The 17,287-nt window shown below is 54.0% G+C and overlaps 1 protein-coding gene across 1 annotated transcript; it reads right to left on the bottom strand.

Annotated features, from left to right (window-relative positions):
* Positions 1-2,503: 2,503 nt before the first annotated feature.
* LOC128941558 (uncharacterized) lies at positions 2,504-11,075 on the bottom strand. The gene is made up of 9 exons (XM_054283394.1): positions 10,964-11,075; positions 6,875-7,117; positions 5,117-5,407; positions 4,769-4,866; positions 4,331-4,523; positions 3,615-3,717; positions 3,179-3,225; positions 2,706-2,777; positions 2,504-2,568 (listed from the first exon to the last, which is right to left on the bottom strand). The coding sequence occupies exons 1-9, from the start codon at positions 11,073-11,075 to the stop codon at positions 2,504-2,506; spliced, it is 1,224 nt and encodes a 407-aa protein (XP_054139369.1).
* Positions 11,076-17,287: the final 6,212 nt, after the last annotated feature.

Below are 17,287 nucleotides of genomic sequence, written 5' to 3'. Positions count from 1 at the left end.
GCAGGCATCCGTATCTGACTGCAGGGCTTGCAACCACAGGAAGGAAACAGACACATCTCCTCATGAGATGCAGGAGGCTTCCTCTTTGGGCAGGGACCCTCCCATCCATGTCTGCACTTCTGCCTTTTGATATCTTTTTGCCCCAGGAGCATCGAGGCTCTGGGACTCAGCAGAAGGAACTTTGTCACAAGATCCCAGAGTTTCCTCCCAAAACCCTCCTAGTTACCAGGGCATTCAAGTGTTACTCCTGTTACTGAGGTAATATCCAAATGCTTCCTGACACTGCGTGGGTTTTAGAGTGGTGATGAGTCACTTCCCCTCAATGATCACAGGAGATGGAGGACCTTTGAGAAACTACATAAAGACCTGGTCAGAAGCACATATAGGAATGAGGACACGAACTGCAAGGAGTACTTCAATGCCTGAAAGAGTCTGTGGCTCTTCTGAAAGAAACACTCAACCCACACCCTCTCTCATCCTTCCCCGCTTCTCTATCCTCAGCTGCCTCCTCCTCCTGCTCCCTCTCAGCCTGGCAGCACTGTCCTCTGTCCCCAAGTGTGCAGGGCACGCTGCCCTACAGCGCCAGCTCTGTGCTTGAGAAAACACTCACAGTACTAAACCATGCCTCTTGCTCATCAACAGCCACCGCTTTTCTCTTCCCCCAGAACCTCCCATCCACTTTGGGTGTCTCATATTTTAGAAGCCTGGGTGATCAGACATGAGGGGCTGCAGAGGCACAGAGACCATACTTATCCCTCCGTTTTCCTGTGGCACATGCACAGGACACACTCCTGTCCTGCTCATGGCTCCCCTCAACAAGGTGCAGTTAGCTCAGGGAACAGCACCTCACAAGGGCAATGTGGGACTAGGCAGGAGCTGGGGGCAGCAGGTAGTCCCTGGGGACAGCAGGTAGCCCTGTCCAAACCATAACCCTTTACTGACTGTCTGGACAGAGCAGGTGGAGTCACAAGGTTGACAGCCCAGGGTATGACTAGGGATGGGGGGATGGAGTGGGAAGCAGGGTAGCCAAGGAGGTTGCAACTGTTCCTCCCCGTCCTGAGCTTGCTCATTCCCCTTTCTCAGCCAGCAGCACCGACACAGCATTGAATTTCTCTTCTCCTCTCTGCCCAGTACCCACAAAGAGTTGCTCCACGAGGCCCACATGTCACACCAGCAACAGTTCACAGGAAGGAGATATTTTGGTCCCAGGGGCCAGCTGCAGGTACTGAGCTGATGGGCAGACAACTCAAATGAAGAACTGTCAAAACATGCCTTTACCAGAACATGCAAGTCATGCCAGGCTGAAAAGAAGCTGGAGAAGAGAGAGGTCAATTGCTCTATGTTTTGACAGTGTACTCCTCCACAAGGAGAGCCTTCAGACTGCCCCTCAGCCTCCAGGCTGCACTGGCTATTGGCAGGTTTGACAGGGGAGAGGGATAACACTGAAGCAAAAGACCATGACTGCTCTGTCTTCAGGACTGTAAAAAGCACAACCAGAACCAGCTTGTCACACCCAAGTCCAGGGAGCTCAGGAGAGCCTCTGTGCCCAAGGGCAGGAGAAAGAGATGGAATCATCACAGGCAACACTCAGAGCTGGAGAAAAGAGAGGTTGATTGCCGTGTTTGCCAGCAGTGCAGCCCTCACAAAGGAGAGCCTTTGGACTCAGCACCCAGGCTGCACTGGGCACTGGCACCCCACAGAAATTGCCTGTTGGAGGGGATGAGACAGCAGCAGCAGATCCCAAAGGCTGCAAGACACAGATGTCCCAAGAGGGCCAGAGCCAGCTGCACCTCACAAAATGGGAGATGAGCACCAGCACCCACAGAGGAGGACACAGACCTACACAGAGGTCCAGCTATGCAAGTGGAGATGGTGTCACCTATAGGATGGGGAGGAGGGAAAGCAGTCACCCAAAGCATTGCACTGGGAATGTGCAGCACCTCAAGTGTGCTTCCTTGGTGCTGCCAGGGGCTGGAAAAGCCATTCCAAGCTCCTCCATGAAGATTCATGGGGTCAAGGCTTTCACATACAAAACAAGGAGGACCCATGACAAGGTGGAAGATTTTGTGGGCCAGGCAGCCCCTGCAAACCAGAAAAATTTATTGGTTTTTTCAGGCACAGGAGTACAGTGGCCAGAGCAGCACAGCTAGGCCAAACTCAAGCAGAGGACAGGGTCTAGATGGATACAAGGACACAGGTTGGAAAGAGGAATTGTGAGCTCCTCCATTCTCAGGGAACATTTGCAGGCACCAAGACACTGGTGAGATGGCTATGCCAGAGCACTGTAGAACTACCAGGACACATCCTTGCTGTCATGAGGAGGTCAACCCATGCCTTAAGCTGCTCCTGTGGTGTGGCAGAGGATTCTGGAGCTTGATGAAGAAGAAAATTTTGGGGGGAAGCAATAACTCCTGAGATAATTCATTGTCATGCTTCGAGTGGTGGAGGACCAAGCCTTGTGAAGGGAAGTGCCTCAGATGTCCACTCCAGCTGCCCTTCTTCCTCACTGCTGACTCTCGCGAACAGGCAGGGGCGGGGGAAACGGCTCTCCAGCCTGGCCACACTTACCTGAGGAGAACAAGAGAACCCAGGGCAGAGGCTGCTGCATGCCCTCGGCAACATGAGGAGCTCAGACACCATCAGAGCTGGCAGTCCCCGCTCTCTCTGGGCCATGTGGGGTCAAGGCAGGACAACCCATTTCCTACCTGCATCTTTCTCAGGAAAAGTCTCGATCACGCAGTAATTATCCCCCTGTACATTCTCATAGGGCTGGAGCTCTGTGGGGGGACGAGAGGACAGAAACAGCCTGAGGGACGTGGGGGCTGTGAGAAAAGGAGCAGGGCAGCCTCAGGCAGGCAGCATCACCGAGGGCAGCAGATGCACACCGTCAGGACACCAGGGCTGGGAAGAGCTGCTGCCTACCCCAGAGAGAGTGAGGAGGAGGAGCAGTTCCCAGCCCTCTCTGGCACCTCAGGGACACCCCAGCCAGGAGCTGCTGGAAGAGGCTACTGAGCAGGGTCTCAGCTGGGAATAGATGTGGGACACTTTGGTCTGACAGGTCAGCCAAAGCCAGCTTGGCTGCCTGGAGCTACCTCAGAATGCCACTGGGCCTTCCTGAAATACACCTGCTCCCCTCGCAGCTCCAGCCCTACAGTCCGCTCTGTGCTGGGGCTCCTACCTGTGTACTGATCCTCCTCGACTTTGCTGGGCAAGGCCTTCTTTTTTCTGGGAAGGAAAAGGGCAGTCCTGAGTCAGGGAGAGACTGACCTGGGCCAGACCCTGCTGAACCCAGCAGCAGTGGCACAGAGGGTTCTGCACACCCTCCCTCTGCCCTGGCAAGCATTGCCACCCACACCCCAGGGGACAGCAGTGGTGGCTGCACCAGCAACAAGGGAACAGGGTCTCTCAGCACACACAGCCCCATCCCAGCCCTGAAGAAGACACTTAGAGCCCCACCTAGGAGCCCTAGAGCAAATCTGTGTTAGGACCAGCCGGCTGCCCCCTCTGCACCCAGAGAAGGGTGGGAACAGCTGGGGAACCTCTCTATGCCCACCCACCCCACAGCACAGCATGGCCTGAGACAGAACCGAGACTCCAAATCTCCTGCAACTCACCTGCACAGCACGAACCAGATGATCCCAGCAGACAAGGGGATCAACAGCAGCACCACCACGATTACAGTGACTGCTGACCCAGGCCAAGAGCCCATAGGCTGCCCTGAAACTGACACACAGAGAGTAGTGGGTGCCACAGCCCGGGCCGTGCACCAGCAGTGGCCCCAGCCTTGCTGCTGGGTGTCTGCACATGTAGAACAGACCCTGCTGCCCTGGGTGCTGCAGGGATGGGCAGCAAGCCTTCCCCTGCCTGCACACCTGCTTGGGCAGGGCAGAGGGAGGTTCTGGAGCACCGAGCCTTGTCCCGTGGGCCCAGCTGGAGGGTCTGGCAGCCTGCTCTGCCATCCTTCACCCAGCAGGAGGACACAGACCCAGGCTCAACAGCCCTAGTGCTCTCTGACCTTGAGCCCACCTGTGCACCCAAATGCAGGGATGGGTGTCACCTTCTTCAGTGGAAGAGTAGAGGGGGCAGGTCTGGTATCAAAGGCACAAAGAGTGGCTGAAGTGGTGCAGCCCCTCTGCAGACCTGCCAGTGAAGGCCCTCAAGGAAGGGCTCCCTCAATTTCATGCCCACTGCTGAGCCAGGTGCCCACACTCCCCGCGCCTGTCTGAGCTGGGAAGGGTGGGTGCACACAGAGCTCTGGAAGCTGCTCCAGACTCAGCACTCACCCCCTGAGAGGCCACCACAACCAGACACAGGGCAGAAGAACCATTACCCAGGACGTAGGTTTGGAATTCCAGTTGTGCTGCAGGCCCAGCCCCAGCAGCCGTCAGGCCCTGCACTGTCACCAGGTATTTGTTGCCAGCTGTCTGATGAGGTGGCACATACTCAGAGACAGACTGGTTCACCAACACCGGGTCGAATTTAATGATGCTGCCGTCCTCTGCTCTCATGGTGGTGATGTTCAGCTGGAGGAAAAACAGGGAGCTGCTAGACAGTAGCACCAACATCCTGCTTCTGTACTGGGCAGCTCTGTGGAGAGGGGCTGCTACTGCTGGCTGGGCACAAGAGGGGAGCTGGCCCTACCAGGAGCACCAGCAGGGTACAGCCTGTGGGCCCTGGTCAAGGAGGGTTCCCAGCTCTCCTGAGGCTGCCTGCACAGAGCTCCAGGCACGGTGAGGGGGACCAGGGGCACTCCATGGACTCCTGGTACCTGGTATCGAATGATCTCCCCTTTGCAGGAGGGCAGCGGCTTCCACCTGATGGACCCTGTGCTGGTATCCACCCACAGCTTCTCTGGCTTGTCTGGCACTGGAAGCACAGGAGAAGAGAATCATGCCTGGATAGCAATTACTTGTCCCCCACAAAGGCTGCTTGTGCCTGTGCAGCCGAAATGGTGTGGTGAGGAGGGGGAAGGCCCTGCTGTAGGGCCCTGCACAGCCCTTTCCCCAGATCCCCACAGGCTGCAAGCAGCTCTGATCCCAGGACCATCACAGCAGGGAGCAGATGCTCTGGCTGAGCTTCAGGGTGAAGGGCATCCTGATGTTTCATGTAAACATACCCATTTCCTTCGTTGTGTGGAGGTCTGCATACAGGATTGTGCTGGGCAGACTGGAGATGGTGACACTGTAGACAGTGAAGGGCTGCAGAGGGGAGCAGATGAAAGTTCCCTCCTGGCCTTGCAGCATCTCCTCTACCTTCACCTCCTCAGTCTCACAGTCTGAGGAGGAATGCCACTCCGTCTGGCACCTGGCCCGAATATTCTGGCACATATGAGGGAACCTGCAGGTCCAGTTCAGTTTGATGCTGGTGCTGGAAATCTCCGGGATCTTAGGGACAACCTGGTGGACATCTGTGAAGGGAACATTCCAAGAGGATCACTCCCTCCCTCCCCCTCCAAGCCTTGACATCAAAGTCCCCCAATCCCACCAATCCCTCACTAACCTGTCCCCAGTACAGAGTAGGCAAGGGCATTCTGCCTTCTCCCAGACTACACAAGCCAGAGTTGCCAACAGCACAGACATAAACCTGGGATGCATCCAGAATTTTCTCTGGGTTTCTGTGCCATGCCCTGACCACCCCGAGCACAGGGCACTGATGCTGTGCCACACGTGCAGAATTGCTCTCCATGCCTGGGGAGCACAAACTGAGAGCACTGGGAGAGTGTCTGGCTTGTTCACTTACCCAGTGAGTTGACACAGGTCAAGTTCCCTTCCACAGGGCGCCAGGCGGCGTCTGTGCCACTCCTCATGCTCCAGCCACTACGAGGAATCATGGAACCTTCCCTTGGCTTCAATGTCACACATTTGATCTCCATGGGTGGAGGCCAGTACCCCATAGGACACCGTATCCTCACCACTTCATTTGGGTTGAAGATCTCCTGTTCTTGGTCAAAGATAAACCTGGAGTCCCACTGGGGCTTCTGGCATTTCTCTGGACCAACAAGATGGGAAGGTGTTAGCTGGGCAGTGTTGCTCTGCAGGGCATGAGTAGAGCATTCCCTTCCCTGACCCATCAGAACTAGAGGTGAGCTCCAGGACACTGCACAGAGCAGCCCTTCCACATCAATTCTTGGCAAGAGGATAAGGACAAGAAGGACTCCAAACTTTTCCCCCCAGGTCTCCTGGGAAGGGCTAGGAGGAGCTGGAGTCAGGGACTGAGGGGAAACCATGAGGGGTCTGTACTGTGCACAAAGCCTACCCAGAGACTCTGGTGCCCTGTTTGTCCCTCAGGCAGGATATCAACACCTTGACTCCTCCTGAGAAGGCATAAAGTCTGAGCCCCAAAGCTGGCTCTGCAGTGACTACATGCAGCAGGGACAGGGAGGGGGAAATGCCTTTACCCTTGTCCCCTGTGCCAAAAACACCTGTCAGACCTACAGCACTGTTGCCCTGACTTTCCAGCACATGCTCTTGCCAGAAGCCCTTAGGGAGACCTGTGTCTCCCACATACCACCCAGCCCCCTGTGAGCACAGCCTGAAGCCCTGCATGGTCCCTGACCTCCTGTGCCTTGGGCAGTGCTGCTTACTGCCAAAATGGCTGCTTTGGTATCAAGGTAGAGACCTCTGTACCAAAACTCCCTCCTGACAGGACCCTTGGGCACTAAAGCTGGCATCAGCCATCTCCCCACCAGGGCACCCCTGGAACCCCAGGGCAGGCACAGAACAGACTCAGGAGCTGCCTCAACACTGTCTTCAGCAGCACCTGCCATTTGCCCAGGCAACACAGAGCCAGAAGCTTCTTGTGCCCCCACAGGCTGCTTTCCCTGCTCAGGGAGAGCAGAGCAGGCCAGTCAGGAATGCTCCTGATGCCTCCTTACCCAGGCACTGTACCCTGAACCTGGGCTGAATATTGATCACATTGCCTCTGCTGTCCTTTCCAGTCCAAGCTTCTCTGTGTATAGGTTTTCCATTGATAACAGACAGAACTTTTCCTGTACATTTGGCATGGGTGAAGGGTGGCTGGAAACCCTTGGGACAGCTCAGAATCACTTCTTCATTCTTCCTGTAACTCTCCTGGTCTGGTGCCAGTCTGATGTCCCAGTGGGGCTTTTGGCATGTTTCTGGCAGAGGTGAAAGTGTGTGTTAGTTGGGCTGGGAGGTTTCAAGGAGGAGCAGGGTATGTGGTGGGGCCCCAGCAATCCCCAGCAGTCCCTCTAGCCAGCGAAAGGAGAGGGAAGGTGACACATCCATCTGCTATGATGGGACACCTTGGCAAGGCTAGTTGGGATGGGGCTTTCCCTGTGGGTGTGTGTCAGCTGGGCCTGGGCCTGTCCAGGCAGGTGGTGGACAAGGATGTACCAAAATTCAGTAGGGGAATAGCTCAGGTATCCAATGCCTGAGTTCCAAGTGGCCCCGACATGGCATCACCCTGGCCACAGTGATGATGGAAGCTCAGAGATGGATGAACGGGGCAGAAATTGACCAAGAGTTTGGTAGGAAGCACTTCCTGACACCCTCCTTACCAATGCACACTATATTCCCCTGAACTTCAATCCACACACCACTTCTGTTTCTCCCCAGCCACACGTCTTCCTTTGGAGATGCAGAATAATTCAATGGCTGAACCCCGCTTGCACATTTGACATGGGTGAAGGACGGCTGGAAACCATTGTTGCAGCTCAGAGTCACTTCTTCATTCTCTGTGTAACTGTCACGGGCTGGTGCCAGCTGGAGTCTGGGGTCCCACCAAGCAGGCCTTTGGCATGTTTCTGTCAGAGGTAAAATTGGGTGAGGAGTACGTTTGGGAGGTTATGAGACAGGTAAAATTGGGTGAGGAGTACGTTTGGGAGGTTATGAGAGAAGGCTTGGGACCGGTCTCTAATGTTCACCCTGACACATACAAGTGTCATGTGCCCAGGCACTCTCCAAGCACACAGGGCTCCTCATCACCCCATCCCCAGGACTCACAAGCCTCCCTTGGATTCTGGCCCTTCCATGGGGTATTTGAGCCTGCATTTTCTTGTAACCCTCATGCGCAGGTGAGCCATGCTGCAGTAACAGCCTCCCACACCAGAGACAACCCAAACCCTAGAGAAGCTTTCCAAGGGAAAAGCAGAACCCCTGCAGCTATTCCTACTTCATGCTGAGGAGATGCTGGCTGGGAAGGATTCCTCTCCCCAGGAGCACAGAGCCCAGCAGGTGCCTACAGCAAGGTGCTGAGACAAGAAGAGCCTTGTCAGTGCCAGGACATGGGGAAAGCCAAAGGTATCCAGGTCTGCCATTCCTGCACTGTCATCTGCACAACCAGGTCACAGAGGGTCTGCCACCAGCTCAGGGCCCGGGGTCAGGGTGGTGCAGGGCTGTGCTTACCCTTGCAGGTGGGAGTCTCATTCCACTGGGTCTGGGCCCCTCTGGAAATGCATTCAATCTGTGGGACAGATGGTGCAAATCTCCCAGCACAGCTGAGCTGCACCACTTCATCCAAGGCATAGTCGCTCCTCCTCGGAGTAAACCGCAGTTTGGGGTCCCACTCGGAGGGAATTTTACATTTTCCTGCATGCAAAGGCCAGGAGGCAGAGCCTGAGGGTCACTGGGCTCCAGCAGCATCCATGAGGATGAGGGAGTTCCATCTGGAGGGGTGCCAATCCCTCTGTCTTCAGAGAGGTGGCAGAGATGGCACCTCCCAGGATGAGCCCCATCCCCCAGGTGCTTTATCCCTCCCCACACCCTCAGGGCAGTGCAGGAGGGTTATCCACAGGGTTATCCTGCCCACCTGCTGCTGAGGAGACACCCCAGCCAGAGGGGTCCAGCAGCCTGGGAGATGCTGTTCCCACAAATAGTGGGGCTATGGGAGTGCACCAGGCCCAGGGAGTCTCTGCTGCTATTCCAGACTCCACAGCTTGGTCCCAGGAAGTGACTGCCAGCAGCAATGGTGAGTAACAGGAGTAAAGTTTGCAGATAACAAGAGAAAGAACCAAGCAATTCTGCAGTGGGAGCAGTAACTACAGGAATGAGGCAGGCAGAAAATGAATCGTCTAAGTTCTTGAAAGAGCAAAAACAAAAAAATAACACCCTTCTCATCCAGGATGTTTACCCATGAGCTAGAAAACACCCAGTTTTGATGAGTTTTGTTACATTATTCATCACCTAGTGATGAATCCTTGCTCTTAATTGTAGTAAAAATCCCACGTTCTCAGTTCGATTGCCTCCTTCTCTCAAAAAGACCACCACTCTCCTAGCATGTACCATGGTTTCTTGGAACGCTGTGCTTTTACAGTGAAGAGGGGAAAGGATGAGTCATAGTAACGCAGGCAAGCAGTGACTTCAGTAAGATTGTGTCTCTGTCAGTATACCTGCTTTTTTCTGCCTTGGTGTGCTGGCTGTGTGGATTTGCCACCTAGCACAAAGATTTGCCACCTAGCAAATCTTTTCTGTGCAGAACTGTAAATAAATCAAATCCCTTGACTCTGTGTGCTAATCAGCTTTTTCTGCACTGGGTGAAAGTGCAGAAAGAAGCTTTCAACTAGAGTCTGCCCCTCAGACCACTGAAGTTCACACCAGTGACCTCAAATCTCACACCCTGCTCAAGGAGCTCAGCCTAGCCTCCGCACTTCACCCAAAATGAGTCTGCCTTGTCCTCCCCTGGCAGACATGTCGCCTAGACTTGCTCACCCCGTGCAAAACAAGTCCATGAGGAGGCAGTGGGCATGGAGCTGGCCTTCCCTCAAGAAGGGTAAACACCTCTCCTCAGCTACAGCTGCCCACTTCCCACCAGCACTCACCACTTCCCTTTTCTGGCAGCGGGTTTCCACGCCATCATGGCAACCCTCTTCCCAGCTCTCCACCCCAAAGGACAGTGGTCACCAGCCCCCCCTTTAGACCACATAGTGCATACAGGAAACTTCTTCCCTCTCGACAGTGTCTCTCCCTCAGAGGACACACCTCACTGACAGAAAACTACCTGACAGACATGAAACGCTTGACTTGGTTCCAGCCTCATCAGGCATCCCCCTCACACACCTTCCCCCCTCCTGCCATTAAACACCCTGAAGTGACACAGACCCTGCCCGAGGGTGACATCCAGGATCCTTTTGGGTCAGTCCCAGACATGAGTACAGAGTAGGAGAGAAGAGGTTCCATCCTGCCCTGGAAAGCTGAGAGCTGCCCACTGCTGGAAGGGCAGCATCCCTTGAGCCACCAGTGATAGGCAGCATGACTCACAACCCATCTGATGATTCGGCTAGCCACTTCTGCTCCCATTTCCCTACAGAGAGAATATTCACAGCTCAGGTCCCCCAGCCATGCTGTGCCCCATGGGGACCTCAACAGGTACCAGCAAGCCCAGGGCACAGCATACAATCACCACAGGAAAGCCCACATTCTTTGGAAAGCCCACATTTGTAGGAAGAATCTAGCAGAGATCCAGGAACTGCTCCTAACCCTGCTGGCATGTAGAAAGAGCGTAACAAGCCTCTTGATATGAACAATCCCATCAAACTACAGCTCCCTGCATCCCAGGGACTATGGGAGAGAGCAGACATCCCAGCTAACAGAGCTCACAGGTCACACCTTTGATGAACACCATCATTGCCTGTGACAGGGGTGCTGCTTGAGCTGCCCAGAAAGGCCATCACTGCTCTGATTGCTCTGGGTTCATCTGTCTGCCATAACAAGACCCGGCCACCTCCTGCTCCGAGCAACACTACCCACTTCCTAGAGGGACACTGCAAGTCCCATGCTCACGGACAATTCCCAGCACACCGAGGCTTGCTGCCCTCCATCCCAAATAGAGCTTTGTCCCCCCACAACATGAGGGATGCCTGAGTGTCTCAGGCATATGCAGACACCAGCTCCAGCCCTCCCACAGCCTCAGCTATGAGCTGAACAGGGTAAGGCCGTGTAGCCAATACACAGGTGGAGGAGCAGCAAAACCATTTCTGTAAGAGAGAGGCACAATCCGCTCTTACCTGCTTCCTGACGTACCCACGGAGTCACAGGGCCGCGCTGCGTCTGTCCCCGTGCCAGCAGCAGAGGAGCAAGGGCTAGGAAGAATGTCAGGGCCAGCTGTGGCAGGGCCATGCTGGCATGAGGTGCCCGGGCAGGACTCGGCGAGGGCCGCTCAGGAAAGGTGTCTGCGCAGCCCTTCGCAGGAGGGGCGCTCACACAGAAGTGAGACAGCCCCACAGGGGAATCACGTGTGGTGCAGGAGGCTTCCTCTTTGGAAGGAGAGCATCCCACCAGCCTCAGTGTTGAGTCTCACACATCCTCCCACAGACAGTGGGTACAGGCTCCCAGGTGTCTTAGTCCAGCCTCTCTCCTGGCTACCTCAGGCTTCCATAGCCCTGCTCCAAAACAAGCACCTCCAAAACCTTCTCAGGTCTGTCTCTCTCCTCTCTCCTTCCAGATCCATTGGAGGATGTTGAGGAACACACCCCTGATTCATGTGCCCAATGCCACCCTAGGCCACATCATCACTTTCTCTTTCAAATCCTGGAATGATTTATGTTAGAAAACACTTCTGTGATGATCAAGTCTAACCACTAAGCCAGCACAATAAGCCACCACTAAAACATGTTCCTAAGACCATATCTACCTATCTTTTAAATACTTCCAAAAATCTCTCTTCCTATTACCTTGAACTGATCCAGCTGCAACATTCTTGCTGTTGAATGCCATCAGTAGAGTTTCCAGATCAGACAAGCTCCCGAACCTGGAAGTGTTCTCTTTTCCTTTCTTCTCTAAACCTTTCCTGCTCTGAGCTACTCTTTGTCAGTGCCTTTTAGGATGGGAAGAACTCGACAAGGACAGCGTGGACAATGTGGGGATAAAAGGGTCTCCTTGGACATGCATGGAGGTGTCTTGTTCCTCATTTGGGACACACCACACGCCCGCAAGTCTCCTGTTCCTACAGATGCCACCACCAAGCTCTCCTCTGAGCCCCTTTTCACCTCACAAACACTTGCACAACTTCAAGCTTCCATGAGTCCTGACTCCCTGTGCTGTTGCAGCTCTCCTGGGCCATTCCTCTTTCCACTCTGTGCTTTACAGAGTCTGTGTGTGTGTGTTTTCCTAGACAGACAAGCACAATTGCCCTACAGTGCAACCCACAGTGTTCCAGGAATGGGTGCTCTCACCCAGGGTGTTTTTCACCACTCAGCTGGAAGTCATTGGCCCTGAGTTCCCTGGCAGATCCTTTCCCAGGAGCCACCATCCTCAGGACAATGCTTGGTATATCTATCTGTAATATCCCAGTAATCCAGCAACACTGAGGGCTTTCTGTAAACTAAATGTCTGCTAAGGTCCATTTGGGAACATCATTGCATCAAGGCCAGCTGTGTCACATGCCACTGTTGTGAGGTTAATGGGTAAAGTCTTCCAGAAAGCTTTCAGCAGAACTGAGTTGCATCCTTCTTGTTTCCTTGGTAGATCCCTGTCCTTTGGGAACCAGGTTTTTCTTGTTCCTGTGCAGGAGAATGGCCACAGCCAGCACTCACTGGGTCTTGTCCTGATAAAGTCCCAGAGTTAGACACTGACACTCTCACTGACTCTCTTTGGTATGTGAAAGAAGCAAAACCAATGGAATTAAACAACCAAGCTTCAGAAATTCACAAGTGGTACAACAGACCTCCTAATACCCCTGATAAGATTATTTCTTTTCCCCTGGCTGAGGCCTGGAAATCTGTTTGGCCTGTCCCTCCTTAGAAATTCATCATTGTTTTGAGATTTGTTCTTTTCTTCGTGTATAGCATCCATTAGAAAAATGCTGAAGAAATTCTGATAGCCAGCACACTCAGCCATATGCATTGAATTCAATATCATTGCAAATGTGATTGATGGGCTGTTTCATGAAGGCCCATTTGGTTGTCAAAGAACTAGCAGACTCAAACTTTCAGTCTGAAGAGAGAAAAACCCAAATCACCTGAAATTTACAATCAGATTTAATTCAGCTAGAGAAGAGCATTGGAGGCTCAAAACCATCCACAAAACCACAAAGAAAAGGAGAAGTAGCTGTGGCTTTTGAGAATCAGGCTTCGTGGAAAGCACTGCCAACACAGCCACCATGTTCCCCCATAGTAAAGTCTATTACTGTGTCAGAACTCACAAACAGCAGCAGTATGTTAGGGTCTTACTGTCCTCCCGAGCTCACACCTGTCCCAAGGGAGCCCACTGTGGGTTGTACCTACAGATGGTGGTGTCAGATGATGGTCAGGTGATGGGGTGGGCTACAGCCAGGCTGGGATGTCAACCCAAAGCTGCTGGGTCAGGCTCAGGCCTGAGGAGGGTAGCCCAGACAGATCCATCCCTGGGAAAGCCAGGAAGGGCTCTTTTCCCTGCACATGACCCTGTGTGACCTGGTTTGGGTCCCCACATGGTGCTGGTCCCTCTCCAGGACACAGAGTCTGCCTCAGTCAGGGCTGCAGCCTGTGCTGCCGGAATCTAGAGCATGTTCTGGCAGGGAGAACTGGAAATGCCTCAGGGCCTATCCCTGCTCTGCCCACCACCCAGGAGGGCATTCCTGGGTGGTGGGCAGAGCAGGGATAGGCCCTGAGGGCTGGATAATCCCTTTGCTATGACTGCTACATCGCCTCTTCCCAGGGGAGGGAGCAGGACCTGCTGAGTTCTTTCCACAGGGATCATCTCCCCACTTTTCTGAGTCCACTTGTACATGCCTTCCCCCCAGAAGCACACATTCAAGCTAGGCAAGACTCTGCTCTGGCACTGCCACCATGATCAAAATCCCTCTAGAAATCTAAAAGCCCACTGCCCAGGCCATCCAGGCCCTCCTGACCTGGTCCTGCAGCCCACACCAACCCTAAATACACCCCAAATCCTCTTCATGCTCACACTGCCAACATCTCCCATTTGGCTGTGCATTTGCTGACTGCCCAGAAAGGTATTTTTAGCACATAGAATTGGACATAAGCAGTTCACAGCTGGGAGCAGAGTGGAGAAAGGCTGGGGGGGAATGGGGGGGTGGGATGCTGCATTTTGTTTTGAGGAAGATGTGCTCAGGAATGAGGTTTCCAGCTCTGGCATCCATGCAGTTCCACCTCTGGCCCAGCCACTCCTGTTCCCATCCCCAGAACCATCTCCAGCACATCCCACCCTGGTTTTTGACAGGGAACGTAGCTAAGCCCAGGAGGTGGGAATTTTAAGATTTGGGGCAGTATCTCAGGTCAGACTAGCTTCCCCCCAAACCCTGCTGCCTAAAGACTGTCTGCACCAAGATCAGAGCTCCTGATCTGCTCTTTCTGCCCTCGTGCTTTATCCCCCTTTATTCCCATCAACCGCTCTCCATCATGGGTGGCATCTCCAGCTGCCCGAGCAGCTCTCTGTCTCCTTGACAAACCTTTCACTCTGCACCTCCTTCACTACTCAAGCCTCTCTGCATTGCTCCCTTTCAAATGTTACACCCCACTCCATGTGCTGACCCCAGCCATCACAGTTCTCTTTCCTAGAGAACTGATGGAGTATTTGGTGGAGCCTAGAGTCTCTCCTTCTATCCCATTAAACAAAAGGCTTGGGCTTCCCCATTTTACAGTTCTCAGCCTGTACAGCTTCGAAGGAAAAGCAAATCCTGAGGAACCATATATGCCAATCAGGTACCTTAGAGAAGTGACTGCAAAAGGAACCATACAAAAAGGGAAGAAAAAGTCAAACTGTGGTTTCTCCAGTGAAATGAAGCCACTGGTGTGGTGGAGAGGATAAGGTGGCCCACCTGGTGGTGTTATCTGGTATTTTGTGGTCTTCACAGTCCCATCATCCTGCCAGGTGCTGCACCCATGGTGCACTGGAGGAGGCATCACTGCTGCCAGTGGGACCCGGAGCTTGCACAGCTCCTGCCTGACCTGTTCTGGGATGCCTGTCCATGTCCTGGCTTTGCAGGTGCCAGCTGTAGAATGCTACACCTCCCCAAAGCAGCTTCCTTTACACATGGGATACTGGAAAGCCAAGGTCTTGTCTGGGCCCTGCTCCCTCCTTTCCTCTTCTGGCCCTGCAGAAGCCCTGGGAGCCTGCTGTCCTCCCAGCACCCAGCCCCTGACCAAAGCTTGGGCGGAATGATCCTCCACAGCAGCTGGGCAGGTGGGGAGAAGAGGGGAGGAGAGGGCACTGTGTCCTGGTAAGTCAGTGTGAGTGGTGTGGGTGGCACAGTGCCCAGAGCTTAGAGAGCAGCTGCCCTTTGTTGTATAAATATGTGCATAAAGCCACGTGTGCTCCAGCCCAAGATCAGCCCAAGGTCAAGATACTGAGCAGATCTACAGCAGCATCACAGCAGACATGGGGGAAAAGGGAAGGCTCTGTCTCATGTCACCATCTCCTGCGGGGAGCCCTATGGCCCTTCAGCCAGCAGAAACATGCGTAATGCCTTTTATGATCCCTTTTTGTGAGAATCCAGGCTACAGGGCAGCCACAGAGATGCTCCTGAATGACCCATAAGGAAGGGCCTGCCATGCCTCATGGTGTGGCTTACATGCCAGGCACTGGCTGGTGGTGACACACTTGGCTCACCCACAGCCTGCAGCACCGGGTGTCTCTTGTAATTACCCCCAGAGACCAGTCAGTCCAGGGCTGGTGCAATCAGCCACTAGAGAACAAGGGCTCTGCAGGGTGGGGTCAGACACAGGTGGACAAAAATGAGGTCAGGGCAATCAGAGGCATTAATGGAACCAGGCTCCAGCATGCAGGACACAGCAGATCAAAGCCCTGCACCATTTGTCTCAGCTCTGCCTTGTGCTGGAGCCAGCACATATCCCACTTGCTGCTATTTGTCCTCTGCTTATCGTGCTACTGACCTGGGACCATCAGCCTCACATTTGACACTAAGAGAGCCAAGCAGGACCCACCCTCTTTCCCCACTTTTGACTCACTGTGGAGTACAAGGCTGCTGTCTGTGGGTAGCCCTGTGCCCTTGCTGTCATGCTGTTGAGATGTCCCCACTCACAAAAACACACATCCCCTTCCCTTGCCTTTGTCTTCATGGAAAATCCCAGTACACTTGTTCATGCCAGATCCATCTATATATGCTGGGATGCAGGTTTTTCATCCCAGGCCCCATGGAGTGTGAAGATGCCCTTCCTCAGCAGCCAGGGTGCCTGGACTCACGGAAGAAGACAGGACACAAGGAAGGTTGGCAGGGCTGCTCACGGAGCTCGCTAAACATAATGAGATTTTCAACAGCTGGGGGAAGCAATAAAGAGCTGTGATTGAATTGGCTCCAAGTGGCAGCTTCCACAACAAACACAGCACAGCTGCCTTCCCCCCCACCCCACACTGGGAGGCCATGCTCCAGCCTGGGCTGCCTCAGCCTGCCCTGCCTGGAAAGGGCACAAGGACATGGGAAAGGGCTAGGAAATGCAGTCACAGGGAGCTCCCAGTTTTCTAGTGTACAGGGAACTGATCCTTTGCTTTCCAGCTCCTCCAACACCTGGACACAGCACAGCATCACTGCCCACACATGGCTGTGGCAACGGTGATCTCCAGCTGAAGGGCTCCCATGGGCCTCTAGAGTACAGCAGGGTCACCCTGCTGCCCTGTGCCCTGGCACAGAGAGGGGAAGCCAAAGAGGAAGGCAATAGACACAGGAGGACAGGCACACAGACAAATTCTCTACCTGGAGGTGGCTGTGTCCATATTTTCTCCTGTGAATAATCTGAGCCGTGACCTCCCTTTAACCTGCCCTATTTAGCCCAAGCTGTAGCTGTGTCAGGAAACAAAAATCCATGGTGTGGATGATCACAGGACCATGGGCCAGCAGGGGAGTTACTCAGGGAGGTGTAGCCTGGCTGACCACTGGCTCAAGGGTGGGGAGCTCCTTGCAGCACCCACCTCTTGCTCAGGCATCTGGGAGGACTTAGGGTCAGGAGAGCAGAAGGGACTGGGAGCATCTCTCTCACTCACGCCAAAGGGGCTGGGGTGGCATGTGTCCTTCTCAGTGCTCAAGGGGGAGTGGTTCTCCAGCATTGCTTTTCCCCAGAAGGTTTTCTTTTTGTGAGTTCTGGATGGGAATGGAGGCCAGGGGAAGCAGAGGATGCTGGTCTGCTAGTGTCAGGATCTCTGGGGTGAATTGTGCATGTGGGCGTGTTCTGTAGGGTCTCTGGCAGGCACTGTGCTGAGCTATGCATGCCCTCACCAGACTTCCCCTACACATTGCTGTGCTGCTTCTGAGCTCCTCCCTGCAGCAGCATCAAGCCATACAGATGAAAGGGCAGTGATGAACCAGGGTGAAGGCTCTGGCTGCCCTGATGTCCCAGTTTATCCGCAGCTGGCAACTCAGTACCACACAGATCCTC

Source organism: Melozone crissalis, unplaced genomic scaffold (assembly GCF_028551555.1).
Source record: "Melozone crissalis strain CALT ecotype California unplaced genomic scaffold, PUWL_Pcris_2 ptg000036l_1, whole genome shotgun sequence".
Lineage (NCBI taxonomy): Eukaryota > Metazoa > Chordata > Aves > Passeriformes > Passerellidae > Melozone > Melozone crissalis.
Note: the sequence above shows the minus strand (reverse complement) of the source record. Positions and strands in the feature narration are given on the sequence as shown.

Excerpts from the sequence above, each read along its gene's own strand:
- LOC128941558 (XM_054283394.1), bottom strand. The coding sequence starts at position 11,075 with ATGGCCCTGCCACAGCTGGCCCTGACATTCTTCCTAGCCCTTGCTCCT. Across the intron at positions 4,867-5,116 it reads CCACACAACGAAGGAAATGG|TGCCAGACAAGCCAGAGAAG; the intron begins GTATGTTTACAT and ends CTGTGCTTCCAG. Across the intron at positions 3,226-3,614 it reads ATCTGGTTCGTGCTGTGCAG|AAAAAAGAAGGCCTTGCCCA; the intron begins GTGAGTTGCAGG and ends TTTCCTTCCCAG.